Source organism: Suillus subalutaceus (assembly GCF_016647625.1).
Source record: "Suillus subalutaceus strain FC151 chromosome Unknown DFJ58scaffold_40, whole genome shotgun sequence".
Taxonomy (NCBI): Eukaryota; Fungi; Basidiomycota; class Agaricomycetes; order Boletales; family Suillaceae; genus Suillus; species Suillus subalutaceus.
This window is the reverse complement of record NW_024540289.1, coordinates 18,212-34,651: the sequence shown is the minus strand read 5'-3', so window position 1 is coordinate 34,651 and position 16,440 is coordinate 18,212. Positions and strand designations below refer to the sequence as shown.

Here is a 16,440-nt window from a genome sequence, read left to right as displayed (position 1 = left end):
CAATCTTGTGATTGTCGTATCTATCTGTTCTCTCCACATTTTCGTTGAGAGTCTAACTGGACTCATCCTGCTCCTCTCTCCGATTTTGGTTCGCAACGTACTACGGGAGCTTTTCTTCTTCGTCTTCCTACTAGCTAAATCGCAGTCTGGCCATGACGATTCCGATTTTCGTGGATGAGACGGGTCATACTCTTCAGTATGTTGTCTACACTCCTATCTTTAATACTCGGAGTTGTATTGCCGGTGCACAAGCGCCCTTTGCGTTTCAGCAAAAATCTGGAATGTGGATGTCTACTGAAATGGTGTCGAACTTCGTCGGCAGGGACCTTGACTGTTTTTGTAAAGTGTGCGATAGTAGCTCGTAACGAGAATCAGTATGAGCAGCCAAACACATAGAACAATATCGTGCGGTGTCTAATCAACGTCAATCACATACAACGACGGTAAGCGCAAGCTTGCGCTTACACATGGTCAACTTGAACTGTCAAGAGTCCAGAATCGACGCGATATTTGAACGCTGTGGTCACCCACGAATGAAGAAAGAGAGATGTAGTTTACTCTTCGTTGCTACTGTAAAGAGATCTGAGACCGTCCGCAAGCGAGCGGAGCGCTTTTTTGATATGGTATTGATATAAATGACACGTGTTAAGATCAATGAAAACATAAATGCTACTACTATATTAACGTCACCTCCAGCTTTGCATGCAGAGCGCCATTGCGATCTACGTACATAGTATTCCTGCAGCAAAAATGTCAGTACAATTGATATAAATAGGAGAACGGCCCCAACTCTGTGGCGTGGATCCACGAAGCATACGGGAGAAGACTTACTCGTTCAAGAACCAATCTTTCAATCTCCATGTGAAGAGGGTGGCATCTGATAGAGCGACCGACCTGCGTAGCCAATGGCAGATAGAGGAGTCGTAAAACCGTCAGTGTGCTTTAGCTCCAAATGATTCAAAAAACCTACTCCTGAGATGCAACTTGAAGGAACATAGACTGGCTGTTAGTAACCGGTAGCAATCGCAGATCTTGAGGTGGAGTTGCGCAGTCATGTTTCCCCGAGTGAGCCTCAATGACTAGGACAGCTTCTGGACATGCCGGCAAGCTTTCCTTAGAAAGACTTAAAAAAATGCGCCACAGCCCGTCGAGCGCCATTGAGAATATTTGGAATAGCCAAATACGTCCTACAGGGATGGAGATGTTCAGTGTGAGGAGCAGTGAGAGACGTGGACTTTACCAGCGGCAACAAATTCTATGCCCAATTGTTGTCTCATGAGCAGACGTTTCTGGAACATTCTGATACAGAAACAAATGTTAAATTTGATCTTGTGCAGTCCATCCCCTGCATCATGGACCTGAACCTCATCGGGTGGGCAACCCAAAAAATTTCTCAAAGCGTTATCTTTGCCTGATTAGTGTAAAGGAAATGAGTCGGTGTACTCTCGGGTAGACAATATTATGCACTTACGATTGATTACACGTCCCAGATTCAACTGGGTAAACAATGCATGGTTGCTAGTAAACATACAAGCGAGACGCAAGTCAGAAGAGCAAACAGACGAAAATTTTGGTATGAATGCAGCAAATGCCGAAAATGCTTCTGGCTGGTGATTCACAATCGCCCAATACATCGCCGTGTGACCTTCAATATTGGGTTTTTGCAAAAGGTTGGAGAATTCTGTTGGTGAGATAGCAGCAGCGCATGCATTAACGGTTGGGACGATGGAAGAAGAGGCAAAATTGGAATCAGAAATGATGTCACGGATGTGAGATAGAACAGTTTTCCGTTTCTGCTTGTTTCTGAGGAACGAAAATAGTGGTGATATTAGTTTTCCAGCGTATTCAATGCGTATGGAGTCCCGGGCCGTTGATGATGATGCAGGCGTATAAATGTTCTGGTAGTAAGGGGGTGGTGGGTGGGTAACACACTTGCTGTCATAGAAGACCTCGGACTTGGTAGCCATCGCGGAATGGGGAAAGGGGATCTTTAAACCCCCCAGGTGAAGCTTTTAGTAACGGGTCATAGATAGGGGCACGACACAGCATATCATTATGTAAGATTCAGACTGTATATATGGTCGGAATTCCGAGGCCCGTGTTTGAACCGGTACCCCACGCCTTCTTAATATGGTAATTTATTTGGCGCATAAAAAGTATTATCACTTTAAACCTCAAGCTTAAGCGCCGGTGAGCGTCCACCCTACATGGGCAACTGTCAAACTCGCACGCGTCAGCAAAATACTACCAGAAGCCGTCCGTGAGTACCCCCGCAGATGCGCAAGAGCATCTCCACCGTGCGCGTGAGGCTTCGATAGATGGTACGTTTCCCTTCCTTGTCTAAACCATCCTCGATTGACAACAGATGGGCCTATGTCCAGCTCCCAGACGAATACGACCAGGTGGACGTCGATCTTGCTCCTTTCTGGGGTATAAACCCTACACATCTTCCTCCCATCTCCGTGTGGTCACCTTTCATAACAAAGCCAGCTTCTCTCATCCTACGTGCACACTTCCTCGCGAGAATCACCTGGTGGCTTGTATGCGGATGCCCTCCTCCCCCTGCGCAAGTTCTTCGCCGCACCGCTAGCGCCCGTATTTTTTCTAAAGCCTTTCTGGTACGCTTTTACCCAATGTCATACCTTTTGCTTCATTTCAAACATACCCTAACAAATTTTACAGGTTGAAAAAATTCTAATATTACGTGGCTATATGGTCCTCGTCACACGGCAGATTACCCTACCTTCGCCCAACGCTGCCGCCGCTGTCGATCTCCCCATGCTTTGATCATCCCCGCCCACCACGAAGCCAACTCTAAAGCACCGTTCTATCATGGAACTTCTGACTTTCCTCATCGACCTCCTCGGCGTTGAATTGCAAGTCTATTCTTTCTGTGAATAGTTTCAAGATGCTGAATCCACGACAGGCTACCTCCTACATCATTCCGGAAAATCCATGCCCAGACCAGGTTCCAATTACTCAGTCTGACCGCTTCGCACTAAAAGCTAACCCTGCAGTTCCAACCGACGAGAAAGATCGGGAGAGATGCGTATGGTGGAAGGCCAATAAACGGGCATATGGAATTCTCGGTCAACTGTTCCACCGGTGTGCAGCTTCTTCACATATTCTGTGTGTCTGAGAGCATGGTAGCTTTGTAAATCCCTCTCAGCTCCCGTCACCAATACAGAACGAGTATGGTGTATTTGCAGAGCACTTTGTGACTGCCTTCGCTCCCGAAATCTTTAAGGTGTACCTCCACCAGGTCGAGTCGAGCTATATGTTTCACGCAGCTGTGCATTAAAGAATTTCTTCTTCCTCTTACGCTGTGTCCTAGCTAATTTTGGTTATCTAGTCAGGGACACTGTCTCTCATTACCTCGCGCAATGCGTTACAATTAGAGCCATAGATCAAATGTTGTCGCTTGTGTGCACAGGGAGTGAATATATCTCCTCAATCAGGATCTAGGCGAGATTCAGTAAGAATGCGATGATTAGAATAGAAGAGGCTTACAAGGACATTCGACACGGCTTCGTGATGATGCATAGCACTGCGCGCATTGATGATTCCACAAGGACGGACGACAGGCTGTTTATCGTTAGTGCGCTGGCGTCGGAAGACTGCCTCGAGCTTGGCTTGGATCTCCTTCGCTTCACACTGGGCGGGTGCTTCTTCTGAGACGTCAGTAGACATTGTGACTGCGGGCTGCACAGGTCGAGTGTCTCCAGTCTGTTCGTCAGGCTCATACCGCCCATTCACACTGGGCAGGGAGAGCACCGCCAGCAATACCAGTGGATGATAGAAGGAGGGCCATGGTATCATCTAACTTTGCCTCTTCTGCCGCCGGGTTTAACTCTTGCCAGTTCGTAGGGATTCAACATTAAGGGCTTCCATATGGATGTGAAGAGGGTCTTCGCAAGCATTGCGAAGCTTGCCTTACTGGCCGTAACAAATCACAGGCCGATCACACCCGTCGACAGCACAATTCATCTCCAGTCGCTGGTGCACAGGATCAACTGAACAAAATCGGTGACGGACGCTTGCGAGTGGGTTGGTACACCATGGGACTGCACAATGCAGGCGTCCTACTGTGACTCCGTCTGTAACACCAACTTCTGTTCAGCTGAGGGTTCCATCTGGCATCTCAAACACCCGCATACATCCATCACAGGCAGATAGTGCAAGATGGCATCGGGGAAGTAGCTAGAAGGGCTGGGCCTCTTTGAAAATTTTATATTGGATACTCTCGGATACACACGTTTGCCAATGCCTATCTGGGACTGAAGGATTTGATCACATTCGCTCCATGGCTTTCGCATCACTCACAGAGACGATGGACCGCTTCGATGCTTCGCGGAAAGTCTGATAACATTGGTCATGACCGTTATGACCCCCGGGGATGCGGCAACCTTTTATCCAGAGTTGACGTCAAACGCTGTCAAACGGAATTAAATATTAGACGCATGCAGGAGAAAGATTTCGAACAGATCAATCTTCAGGAAGTATGGCAAGTCCACAGCTCAGGATCGAACGTGGCACTCGGTTTTTAGGCTGTGCATGTGGCATGTGTTGTCATCCTTTGGCGACATATTCATAATCATGAAGCATATCTAGCTTTAGATTGGGATGCTCGTTATTCTGTCAAGAAGCCCGTTATGAGAAGCGCTCTCGAATGGAGAACGTCCACAATCTGCCGAAATAATTTCTGTCCATTTCGTGTCCATGTCTTGCATTGGAACTCTGCGGTTCCGCCCAATCCCATGCGCAAAAGCCAGGACGGTGTCAATGCAGAGATAACATACGTGTCCATCAACCCATTGTTTCGAAATGTTACCCTCAGATTTTTCAGGGACTCTATGCTATGGCTGACTTCATGCCACGCATTGTAGACGTTCCTCTTCAGAAAAGAGTTGCCATCCTACAAACACTGTCAGACCTGATGATTACTGTGTCGGCCAGCGGGAGCGAGGACCCTTCAGATCATCATTGATTCGTTGCGGAAGAGTTTGCTGGTCATACCTTTCTTGTCCACCGAGCTTGACTCTCTTTGCACATTCTTTTTCAAGAGCTCTGCGACAGCACATTCACGGAATATGTTGGCTGATGATGTCGATCCTCAGAGGAAAGGCTACGCGCAGCATAATGGTAATGTCCTCATCTTCATGGTCGAACAAGAACACTGTACACCCCCGCCATCCTTATCCACCGACTGAATATTGTCTTATCTGTGATGACAAGACTATGGCATCACTTTTATCTAAAATTTGAGGATGGGAAACAAACTTGCCTATCGAACATGCTTCTTAGTGGTATCTCCTGCTACGGCTCGCCAAGTCCCTCCCGGATTGCATGAGAACTCGTCACAGATGGAGTACCTGGAATCCGCACCTACACCTACCTACGCCATTCACTTACTACTACTAGTAGTAATTAATGGCGCCGACTTGGTAGACAAGTTCATTACATAATCTGATGCCAGCGTTGAGGTCCTGGGCTTAGTAAGCGCTTAAAGCTTTATATGGGCCCACTGATCATCGATCATGTACATCGTAAGTACATAGATTTCGCACGGGCAAGTGCGCGTAACCTTCACGATGACATGCAGATTGTGTTGGCCAATTGACGGAATATAACAGGGCAAGGAAACAATCAGACATACTCATGAACCCAACTTGAAGAGCAACCGGTGATATCATGATCATGATTCACCTGTGACTCACCATATCAGTCGTTCATGCCGCAGGCTCGGGTCGCTGTTGTCAAGTGCGGATCACTAGCCACCAATATTGATGTAGTAGGTGCACTAAGCCTAGCAGGTAGTGGCAACCTCCTTCCGCTTTCGTGGCAATTGGCTAGCCATGAACATTAAAAAGTGAAAGTTGTATATGCACAAGGTGACGTCACCTATCACTGCGCCAGCGGGTTGACCGGAAAGTAACGGCGGGACATCATTGGTGCCAGGATACGACAGGAACACGATTATTTACTACAAAGCCCTCCCCACTAACTTGGAAGCACGATATTGATCAAAATCAAAGTTCACGCGTGCACGGACCGCAATACTAACCGCATGCATCTGGCTCTGTTACAAATCTTGCAGCTGGCTAAACAAGCATTCGATCCCATCGACTCGGTCCAGTTTACAGCCAACTCCTTTGAGCAAATACCATTCGAACGGTTTCGTCTCATCATTCTGCCAGTATGTCCAAAACGTGACTTGACGCCCTCCTCTGTGGAGTACAAAATAGACAGCACTAACAATCAAGTTGACAACAACCTCCCTACAGGTGGAATCAACTTATCATCATGTTTATCCGCCTCTCTACTGTTTTCGTTATACTTGTTGGCCTGACAGCTCTTGTCAGCGCTGAAGCGCCAGTAAGCCTCTCCTCACGTCAAATTTTATCATATTGTCATACGACACCGTCCGTAGGTTCCTCGCGGGACTCATGATCCTGAGGACTTCGAGAATGAACCGCCAGTAAGCCTCTCCTGGCGTGAAATTTTATCATATTGACATACGACGTCCGCAGGTTCCTCGTAGAACCCACAGGCCCGAGCCTGATGCCTGAGGTCCCCATGACTCACGGGATATTGTATGAAGGGAAACTGCTGTGCGGGATCGGGTCTTTATGCAGAACGAGTTACAAGGAAGAATATGAGCAGTGCTTACAAGGATACAAGTCAGTTTGAGATGCTAGGTGTATTGTTGATTGCAATGTACGTTTGAATCTGTGTGTCTGTCGAACTTGTGTGAAGTCCAACACTGGGGACAAGTACTTGCAGGTATAAAACACAAATGCTCCAATGCTGCAGGCATGATCACTGAGCAGAAGCGGAATTGACAGAGTGAAACTCACCCTGTCGTCCGAATCGTGGTAATTAGTACCGGAAGACAACAAGCGACATGCCTTTTTTGCATCCGTGTTTCATTTTGTCACGTCCTGTCGTTCACAAATACTGATCCTTGCTGAGTAAGGGACCGAGTGGGAATGAAGTATGATAGTGGTATGGTAAAAACGTATGAGACGTCAGACGGAGGACCGCTCCATACAAAATAAACACCATCACAGACTCAGTCGACATACATAGTATTCCTACACAAACAAGTTGTTAAGGACAATCAAAAATGCTGATGAAATTCCCGCTCACCACAGCCAGCATGCGGCATTTGTAGATCTCGACGTTCAACAAATAAGGTCGAAAAGGCTGGAAAAGTGAACTCGTGATTCCATTCCCTTCCATGGGACTCGATCACAAGCACGCTGGCAAGCTATGTTTCAGAAAGATTAATTCCTTTGTGTGTGCATAGAGACCCACATCTGACTTGTCAGGGTCTGCACTAACTCATTCGTCTGCTCCTAGTACATTCAACTATTGACCTTAGGTCACTCTAGCATCAAGGAAGTGCCCGTGCTTCATTCAGATTGGTCTACTCGTCAACACAGTAATTCAGTTCTCTGAACAGGCAAGTAACTGAAAGACTTCTACCTTCACCTCCAGCGTTAAATGAATCTGTAATTATACAACTACGTCAATTGATACCATCCTGTTCGAGGTATAAATATAGTTTTGTGCATCATCCCGCTGACAGCCCGTTCCAAAAGCGATCTGAGGATTAGATAGAAGACATAGCCTGGGTACTGGCGATCTCACTGGTCGATCTCCGCTCAAGCTACGTTGATAACATATAGCTGCAGGTATAAGTACTGCCCCATGATCTATATCTCTTTGTTAACTTCACACGGACAACATGACGGTATCTACACTCACCCTCAACGATGGCAATCAAGTCCCCTGGATCGCATTTGGCACCGGCACGGCGCTCCGCCAGCAAGATGTACAGAGCCCTGTCGAAAACGCCATCGCCAACGGTTTCACGCACCTCGATGGTGCCCAGATGTACGAGAATGAAGAGAGCTTTGGCATTGCAATCAAGGCTTCTGGAACACCGCGCTCTGCGCTCTTTGTTACAACTAAACTTAACCAACTACAGCCTGATCAGACTGCCAAGACTGCGCTGCAGGTGTCGTTGAAGAAATTAGGCTTGGAGTACGTAGATCTATACCTTGTGCACGCGCCAGGACACCATGCAGGCCGGCTGAAGGAGGTGTGGAAGATGATGGAAGAGTGTAAAAGGGAAAGACTGGCGAAGTCCATTGGGGTATCGAATTTCGGAGTTGCACATTTGCAAGAGATCTTGGAGGGCGCTGAGTTTCCGCCTTCGGTCAACCAGGTGAGTTAATCACCTCAGTGTCAGTATTACTTTTGAACAACCCCAATGAAAGGTTGAGATCCACCCGTATGCGTGGAAGTCTTTACAGCCTGTGATTGCGTTGCACAAAGAGCACGGCATCATCACGTCCGCTTATGGTGGCCTAACGCCCCTCTTCCGCGCACCCGGAGGACCCCTGGATCCCGTCATCGAGAAAATCCGGGCACGCCTTGAGTCCACTCGAGGGAAACCTGTGTCAATCGGCCAGGTACTCAACAAGTGGTTGCAGCAGTACGGGATTCTAGTCGTCACGTAAGTTCCATCTGTTCCGGATATGCTATGTTGTAGATGCTTATATAGTATCGATCAGCACTTCGAGCAAAGCGGATAGGATGAGAGAGTATCTTGATACCGCCAATGTTCCAGAATTGACAACCGAGGAGATCGAGTCGATTGAGAATGCTGGGGCGCAGCGCTATTATAAATTCCTGGTATTGTCCGATTGATTAGATGAGCGTTATAATACTGGTCAAAATACTTTGTAGTTAGTTTGTAGATTAACATTGACGGAAAATCATATTCTGCGAGGACACGCTGGACAATTTGTAGCATGAAGTATACATATGATCCCTACACGTGATGTACAGTACTTTGAAATGAGCTCCCAGATGAGAATGAAGTATCTAGAAGACTCATCAGACTTCGGAATCACCACTGATCCTGATAGTCCATCCAATCTTCCACATCACCGCCTATCCCTGGCAGGAGAACTGCACAAACCCTGAAGCCTGAGATGTAGACAGTTAAAGGAGAGGTGAACCCCATTGTGTATGAATTGCCCCGACAATAAACCGTATGTCCTAGAAAATGAAAATGAGCCCACACAAGAACCGGGCTGAGCCTCGGTCCTAGTAGAAATACGCACAGCACAATCAAAGCCGAAGATGATAGCTATGTCGCATCATGAGGTGCACAGAATAGGATAGTCAACGACCATCGCATTCGACCTTCAAGCATACATAATAGTATGCCTGCTCAGGCTGAAATTCATGCACATACTGTCCGTTGCGCAGGACGAAAAAAATGGTTCAAGAGGGAAAAGGTAGCGGAACAATCAGAAAAGTAGGAAGGAGTGTTAGATGTAACAGGATAAAAAGTATCAAAATAATGCACGAAATCCACCACATGTCTTCTTTAACGTTGACTGTCTGTGTCTTGGATAGACACGCAGCTGATCCAGAGCAAGAACCGAGTCCACCATCCAGCATGCTTTATGGTAATATCAAGGCGCGATGACGTCCCAGCTGCCGATGCGGTTGTGGCAGGTGGTTGCTGTGATGATGGTGGTGGTATGTTCTGTGTTGCTTCACCGGGTTGATACCACATGCCACGAGTATTGGGATGTTGAGAGTCACTTGTCTTTCTGGTATAATAGTTCCCCTGCACGAAAATGAGACAGCCAAAAAAAACACTAAAATGGAAACAAAAACGCACAGGCGAGATCTGACGGTACAGCGGCTGAATCCCCACCCGACTAACGTCAGGGGAGTTTGCAACTATCTCCCTTCCCGCATGATACATGGCATGAGTATTGGGATGTTGTGATTCACTTATCTTCTTTCTCGCATGATAGTTCCTCTGCACGAAAACGAGACAGTGCAAAAAAAAGCCTAGAATGGAACAAAAACGCACAGGCGAACTGTGACAGCGATGCGTGGCCAGCTGACCAGCGTCAGGGAATTTTGCAACTATCTCCCTTCCCGCATAATAGTTCCTCTGCCTGAAAATGAGAAAGTAAAAAAAATTAGAATAAAACAAAAACACACAGGTGAACTGTAATAACTCTGAATTGGAGGTCCGCAATTGGCGTTCGGATCTCTAAATCCAGCATAACTTATCATTGTATATGCTGAGGCGATTGAGCCTCGCAGTGGACGTTTCAATGCAGTCGGACTCGAGCGCACGTTTGCTTCACAGCAAATTGAGCTGACTGTACAGATCACACGCCCAGGCGCCCAAGTCCTTTCATATTGCAGTACCAGTTTTGTTCTCATAAATTATCAGCACCCTCGGTTATCCGGTCCACGCGAAATTACAGTGCCCACTCTTGCGCGTACACCGAGTCTCAGCTTGCACCACAGCCCCAGACACGATTCGTTCACCTGCTATTAGATGCATTCTTCTGCAGGTGAAGCATTTAAGCAAGTTGATCTGTGGAATCAAGCGTGTCGCGACAGAACGTTTTTATGGGGTTCGGGACTTTTGTAGTCCGAGTCACGTTCAATGGAATTCAGAATGAGCTCGCGTACATCAATGAAATAGCGAGGGCTCGCCAGGCTGTAGAACCACCACTGGCACCAGTACTCCATCAACAATCATCTCCCAAAATGCCTATCCCTGGTAAGAAGGACAACGCAAACGGTGAAGCTTGAGATGCAGGCAGTTGAAGCAAATCATATAGGCCCGACAATAACAGCAAATGTACGTCCGAGTAAGTATGCATCAAAATAGAGGAGGCTGCAGATGAGTCAGATGTAGCATAAGTACAAGGATTGGCTAACACATACTTGTAAAGTTCTGATACTGCTAAAGTCCCGGCTCCCGAGCGCGCCATGTGCATACTCACTTGAAGTCCTCACAATCATCGGCTAGGCGGAGGAATGATGCAGATGGCCACATCAGCAAGAGATCAAGGCGGGAAAAACGCGCTTGTTATTATGTAATGTTCTCTACTAACGTTACTCAGTTACTCTTCACGACTCCAACACTACAAAGTTTGACTCCTAGTTGTCTGACTAGGCCTGATTATCTAGTTGACATCAACCGAACTCCCCTGCAGCCTTCTTCCGGCTAACACTCGTCTCCTGCCTTCAAATTCAAGCTAGGTCCCATGCATGTATTTTTATCATCAAACCCGTGCATAAATTTATGTGAAAGAGCAGTGCCCGTGTGCAGCCAAATTCCAATCACGTCCATCTTTAGCTTCCGTCTTCCTCAGGCAACGTGTTTAAGAGCCGCTGAACAACAAACAACAAGAATCAACAGATGTCGAACGCGACGTTAATTCGAAAGCTCTTGAAACGTCTGTTTCAAGTGTTGGCGACGCTCGCAACTTCATCTGCACGGCGACTGCTCATTCTCGTATCATGCTTTCGACGCTTTGTGGCCAAGGTTCATGCTCCAATTTTGCATGATACTGACTCCAAGTTTTCCACCGTAGACTCGTGTTGTGCTGTCTTGACTGGGACTTCTAGTGCACGATGTTCCCAGTCCACCTTACCATTGCCGCTTCACACTACTCCGCCGAGTGCAGTAAGCCCTATGGCTTCAACACCTCCGTGTGCCATGCCTGTTTCAGGCGCTCCCCAACATGTTAATCCGCCACAGACGCCTTTGCCTCTAGCTGTCGGTAATGCAATCTCTGCCAATGGCCTCCCCATCACTCTCCATTTTGTGCCATCTGCTGTAGATCACAAATCACGATATGACGATCGTCCTTTTGTGTATGTGTATGCAGCTCATCACAGTGAATGGCCTTGAGAAGTTGCCCTCTAGAGATACATCTCACTCTAGCGGAATTCTAGCATTCACGAGGTCCTTCCCCAACCAGTGAGTACACCTAACCAGGCATCATGTTAAAGCGGATTACGACTGGTACAGGTCATGTTCTTGGTTGAATGGTGACTGGCAGCGGTGTATACATCCCGAAGGCGCACTGTATCTGTACAATGGCCGCAAGGTAAGTAATGCATATTTGTCTTCGACCATCGACCATGACGCCTGCAGAGAACGTTCACTGAAGCACACATTAACGAATATTCGTTCCGCTTGATGGACAGATGTGCGGATGAGCTATACGACCTGGCACGCACAAACTTACCAAGCATTGACGCTGATGATATCGAGCTCGTCGTGCAGGTAGTTCTGAACCAAGCAGATTCGTGTCAGTACTACTTTGTTGACCATGCAACCCGAACTCTCTTTTGGCTGCACGATTATGATCGAGCGACGGAGAATATATTCGATGGGTTCCAAGGCGTCTGTGATCCGAGTCATATTCGTACGTTATGGCAACCTGTGGCGCTCATGATATGAACTAACCAACAGGATATGCCTTGGAGTCTCAATACTGGTTTGTCGGTTATAATCGTGAGTCTCACTTACTTCCAGCTTACTTCTAGTCGGACCGATTCCAATTTGATTGTTAATGCGTTTTTAGATACAATATGACCATCCTCAATTGAAACGAGTAGGATGCATTGCGAACGCTACCCGAAACACGAGCTGGATCGAGTCAAGCTCCTGAAAGAACTGAGGGCGGTTGTTGTGCATGCGAGTGCAGGTAATCGACCTCCTGTAATTATCTCTGCATCCTTTTTGAACGCGAAACTTAGAGATCATCACTTCGGATACTTCTTTGTCGCCTTTTGGTGCTGATGAACTTTCCAGCATCCTGGAGCTGGTCAACCATCTTCAAGGTATGACAAGTCCTCTTCGAACTATTTATCTTGCAAAATCTAAATATTACATACTTCCAGAGAACGCTCAGGAAACTGATTTCCCTCATCCCACTTGTGTCATTGGTACGTGAAGTTATATATACGGTGCAATATATCCCAGAGATTCACTTTTTTAACAATAGCGAGGTTCATGCATTATTTCTGTATGTTCTCAGTCTTGACGTTTCGGCACTCAACTCATTTATTTTCAAGGCAAAGCCAAGTATTACAACTTCTGCGGCCTACCTTGCGCTCGTCTCGATGCCGATAAACCTGTGTACAACAATATTGCTAGCTTTCACCCACTGAGCGGTAGTCTTTCTTTGGCCCTTGACGCCATGCTTTTTTGGGCACCACAAGCACACTTGAACGATCTTCGAAGGGTGTGGGTAGATAAGTGCCTCAACTCACCGCGGTGGAAAGACTACAATGCAAAGCTCATGACGGAGTGGACCGGAATCACCATCTATGTGTGTATCATCAACTTAACATCGCACTTTATAACTTTATCCTGAGGTCATTCCCACCAGTCCACCGTCATGTTAGCCGTGGATGTGAGTTTTCTTGCAGTGCCGAACGTGAACATTTCCACATCGCAGTCGATCGGGATCATTGCTACCTATCTCTCGATCATCTTGATAACTGGCTCCTTGGTCGTCTCAGTCCTGCTGGTCCGTCAAAACCAAAGATATGGTTGTGAATCAGTGGACAAAGCGGTAAATCGTTGCCTTAGCGCGCATCTCTCTTAGGCTAACCAGTCTGCACAGGGAGACTTCCTGTATAATATGACTGACACGTTTTTTGGGGATAAAGGCCTTGCGACGGTCAACAGTCTTCCTTACGCGATGCTCATGTGGGGGTGGGTGGGATTGATATTCTATGGCCAGGGCTAATGACAGTTACCTTTCCCCTTACTAGGATGATCTACTTTTCAATTGCTCTACTGTACAATGTGTTCAAGTCTACGACAGTGGTCATGCTGGCATCAGTTGTCAGTGGATGTGCGGTGGTTACCATGTTTATATTGTGGTTCATCTGGGCATCAAGAGAGTTACATATCTTCAAGCGACTGGCTGAGCTCATCTTATCTGCTAGGAGTCGCGTCATAACACGCTTTGGGGTTCCATGAACCTCATATAAGACGACAAGAGTTTCCTAAACAACTTTGATTTCTCCGTAGATAACAATTCGACTCATCTGATACCAGACCACCCAACAGCCCACAGATTATTATACGCTGATGTATCCAAGAAATACTATATAATGATAACAGTCATGGAGAACGAAAACGAAATAATAGATGAAACAAAAAAGGCAAAGAACACGGAAGGTAAAATGTTGCACCCAAAGTTTAGTCGTTTGTGTCCTGGAAAGGGATGCAACAAACTTCGAGCATGCCTGTCTTATGGTGGTGAATAACATAATCATGCTCGTAGCATAAAATATCTAGGAATCGCTTCGTGAAGGTCTTGAACGAACCCGGTGATTCGCAGACAAAAGTTCACATCACAGCGGGCGTGATGTAAACTCAAGCCTGGACAGCCGTTCGCAGCAAAAAGTTGCAAGTTACGAAGAAGCCAGACCCCATACGGAGAGGAAGCATCCGGCTTCAACGATGAGCTGAGCCACTTCCGAGATGCATTCTCGCAACTTACGCAAATAGCCGTCGTGTGTCCACCTGGACGCTCGTCTGCACCAGTCAAGATTGTGTATAGATGATCTTGAAGGCGTTCGCGTCCAACTATGAAGCACCGAAGGTCTGATGAGGACAATTGGAGGTGGCTTTGGCCACCCTCGGCTAGGTGACTCCAACGGAGAATCGAAAGCGCATAGAATGAGGCAGGAAGGATCTCAGGAACATTACATTCTCGTGCGAGGCATATGGCCTCTAGGACACATTTTAGACCGATCTACAGGAGAAAAGGGAAGCTCACCAGCGGCATGAGGGAATGCGGTATATGTCATTTTGGTGAGGTCTCGAGGCCAGCGCAGAAATAGCTGACGTGTGCTCCATTGACGGAGGTCTGCAATGTCATATTTGTTGGATAGTCGTAGGGCTCCAGCTATGGTATCAAAGACGACAGTTTGGTTATTGAACTTCCTAGAGGCATAGTCATATACGATCACAGTTTGACGGATGAGGGGATGGCTCACTCGCGTTGGTACATCCATGTTAGGACGACTAGCCAGTCATTCGCGGAATCTTGCGACAAACTGACCAGAGGACACCCATGCATTCTCTCGATGTCGGCCGGCTGCGGAAGTTCGAGCATGTCCGCAAAAATGATAGAGCACATGAGCTTGCTCCGGTGAATCTTCCATGATTGCCCTTCAACACTAATCACGATGTCCCCATCGGCAAACCAAAACTGTGACTGCTCAATTAATGATTCGGATGTCCTCCGGTGACTCGTGCATTGTCGTTTCGCTGGAGGAGGCGTTATCTGCATATCCTCGCTGGCACTGTGCATCGTGGAAGAGTGATTAGTTTGAAGTTGTTGTAGTTGACATGATCGTAGTTCAAATTATGCATAGTGCCATTGATCTCACGTCGGTGGCGTGGAAATGGACGCGTCGCGTCTAATAGTGGGACCAAATTGTGGTGCTGGTAGTATACGTCATCGATATCATTCTACATCACCACCAGTATCATCTCCCGCAATTTCAAGTTTCCGTTTACGCACAGGCAATTCAGCACTATCACCATACCCTACGTAGTACGCCCGCCTTCTTCCGTAGCACCTCTATGTCCTGTTCAACCTCTTCCACCCACTGAAGTACAAGATATCTCCCAAGTAAATGCGTGTGTCGTGCGTATGCATTCTCCGCTTCCTGCCGGGTGAGGAACTCCAAGAACGCAAAACCACGCGAACACGAGTCGAACTTCTTCGGAAGACGTACGGATTTGAGATGACCATGTGCACTATATATAAGTGCAGGTTGAATGGGATATTAGACACGTAGACAGTGAATTGTACTGACCTAAACAGCTCTCTGATATCCTTCTTCGTAGCTTCAAATGGAACATTCTTCACTATCATCTTCGTCGACCTGCTCTTGGCGACTGTATTGTCCTTGGGCTCGTCTTCTGTTCCGCGCCCAGCGAACTTGACGTGCAATGAATGTCTGTCAAGTATAAAGCCCTGCATACCCTTCATAGCCTTCTTCGCATCTTCAGCCGTCTTGAACCCCACGAAGCCATACCCCATACTCAGCCTGGGGGCTTCAGCACCATGAACAGTAGGCCGTTTGGGATCAGGCTTGGTCTCGAACGAGAATCCAGAAGGACCACGGAAGACTTGCACCAGACGCTCTGCAGTGGCACTGAAAGCCAGATTCTTGACAAACGAAGTCGTCCCAGCAGACAAAGCAGGCTCGTCCGCATCAGCACCACCGCCAGCTTCCTGCTCGGCGATAGTGATCGGCTTGAATGCATTTATTAGCGTACGGTAAGAGTTCCCTGCTGCATCCTCAGTCTCCTGGAACATGCCCATCGGACCCTTCTTCAAGTAGATGGCACTACTTCCCAGACGTCGGTAAGCTACAGCTCGAAAAGCCTTGGCAGCTTCATCTGCCTGTTCGAATTCCACCACCACCATGGTACCTGCCAGTGGTACGATGACGCGGCTGAGTTCCCCATGTAACTCGAACATCTCACGTATCTGTTCCGCAGTAGTGCCATAAGGGATGTTCTTCACGAGTATCATAGTATCATCATAGTATCAGACC

At 47.3% G+C, this 16,440-nt stretch overlaps 7 protein-coding genes across 7 annotated transcripts; 3 read left to right on the top strand and 4 right to left on the bottom strand.

Annotated features, from left to right (window-relative positions):
- Positions 1-629: 629 nt before the first annotated feature.
- On the bottom strand, positions 630-1,967 carry DFJ58DRAFT_744987 (uncharacterized protein; the record flags this gene model as incomplete). The annotated part of the gene is made up of 5 exons (XM_041387359.1): positions 630-739; positions 832-894; positions 971-1,187; positions 1,241-1,411; positions 1,472-1,967. 5 exons carry the CDS (start codon positions 1,965-1,967, stop codon positions 676-678), a joined length of 1,011 nt encoding a protein of 336 aa, XP_041244907.1. The 3' UTR covers positions 630-675.
- An 865-nt stretch (positions 1,968-2,832) lies between these two features.
- DFJ58DRAFT_744985 (uncharacterized protein) lies at positions 2,833-3,301 on the top strand (the record flags this gene model as incomplete). Its single annotated transcript, XM_041387358.1, has 3 exons — positions 2,833-2,880; positions 2,927-3,105; positions 3,151-3,301. 3 exons carry the CDS (start codon positions 2,833-2,835, stop codon positions 3,299-3,301), a joined length of 378 nt encoding a protein of 125 aa, XP_041244906.1.
- Positions 3,302-3,407: 106 nt separating this feature from the next.
- On the bottom strand, positions 3,408-3,690 carry DFJ58DRAFT_726802 (uncharacterized protein; the record flags this gene model as incomplete). Its single annotated transcript, XM_041385407.1, has 2 exons — positions 3,408-3,461; positions 3,511-3,690. 2 exons carry the CDS (start codon positions 3,688-3,690, stop codon positions 3,408-3,410), a joined length of 234 nt encoding a protein of 77 aa, XP_041244905.1.
- A 3,990-nt stretch (positions 3,691-7,680) lies between these two features.
- On the top strand, positions 7,681-8,796 carry DFJ58DRAFT_324702 (NADP-dependent oxidoreductase domain-containing protein). Its single transcript, XM_041379858.1, has 3 exons — positions 7,681-8,233; positions 8,286-8,524; positions 8,583-8,796. The coding sequence occupies exons 1-3, from the start codon at positions 7,751-7,753 to the stop codon at positions 8,716-8,718; spliced, it is 858 nt and encodes a 285-aa protein (XP_041244904.1). The 5' UTR covers positions 7,681-7,750; the 3' UTR covers positions 8,719-8,796.
- Positions 8,797-10,962: 2,166 nt separating this feature from the next.
- On the top strand, positions 10,963-13,891 carry DFJ58DRAFT_324618 (uncharacterized protein). Its single transcript, XM_041379856.1, has 14 exons — positions 10,963-11,104; positions 11,155-11,715; positions 11,768-11,821; positions 11,873-11,951; positions 11,999-12,272; positions 12,320-12,344; positions 12,466-12,554; positions 12,607-12,690; positions 12,751-12,795; positions 12,855-12,875; positions 12,925-13,181; positions 13,242-13,427; positions 13,479-13,570; positions 13,630-13,891. The coding sequence occupies exons 2-14, from the start codon at positions 11,258-11,260 to the stop codon at positions 13,838-13,840; spliced, it is 1,875 nt and encodes a 624-aa protein (XP_041244903.1). The 5' UTR covers positions 10,963-11,104; positions 11,155-11,257; the 3' UTR covers positions 13,841-13,891.
- A 96-nt stretch (positions 13,892-13,987) lies between these two features.
- Positions 13,988-15,220, bottom strand: DFJ58DRAFT_324628 (uncharacterized protein). Its single transcript, XM_041379857.1, has 3 exons — positions 14,866-15,220; positions 14,646-14,812; positions 13,988-14,599 (listed from the first exon to the last, which is right to left on the bottom strand). The coding sequence occupies exons 1-3, from the start codon at positions 15,180-15,182 to the stop codon at positions 14,136-14,138; spliced, it is 948 nt and encodes a 315-aa protein (XP_041244902.1). The 5' UTR covers positions 15,183-15,220; the 3' UTR covers positions 13,988-14,135.
- An 84-nt stretch (positions 15,221-15,304) lies between these two features.
- Positions 15,305-16,424, bottom strand: DFJ58DRAFT_878048 (uncharacterized protein). The gene is made up of 2 exons (XM_041394485.1): positions 15,694-16,424; positions 15,305-15,634 (listed from the first exon to the last, which is right to left on the bottom strand). Exons 1-2 carry the CDS (start codon positions 16,416-16,418, stop codon positions 15,412-15,414), a joined length of 948 nt encoding a protein of 315 aa, XP_041244901.1. The 5' UTR covers positions 16,419-16,424; the 3' UTR covers positions 15,305-15,411.
- Positions 16,425-16,440: the final 16 nt, after the last annotated feature.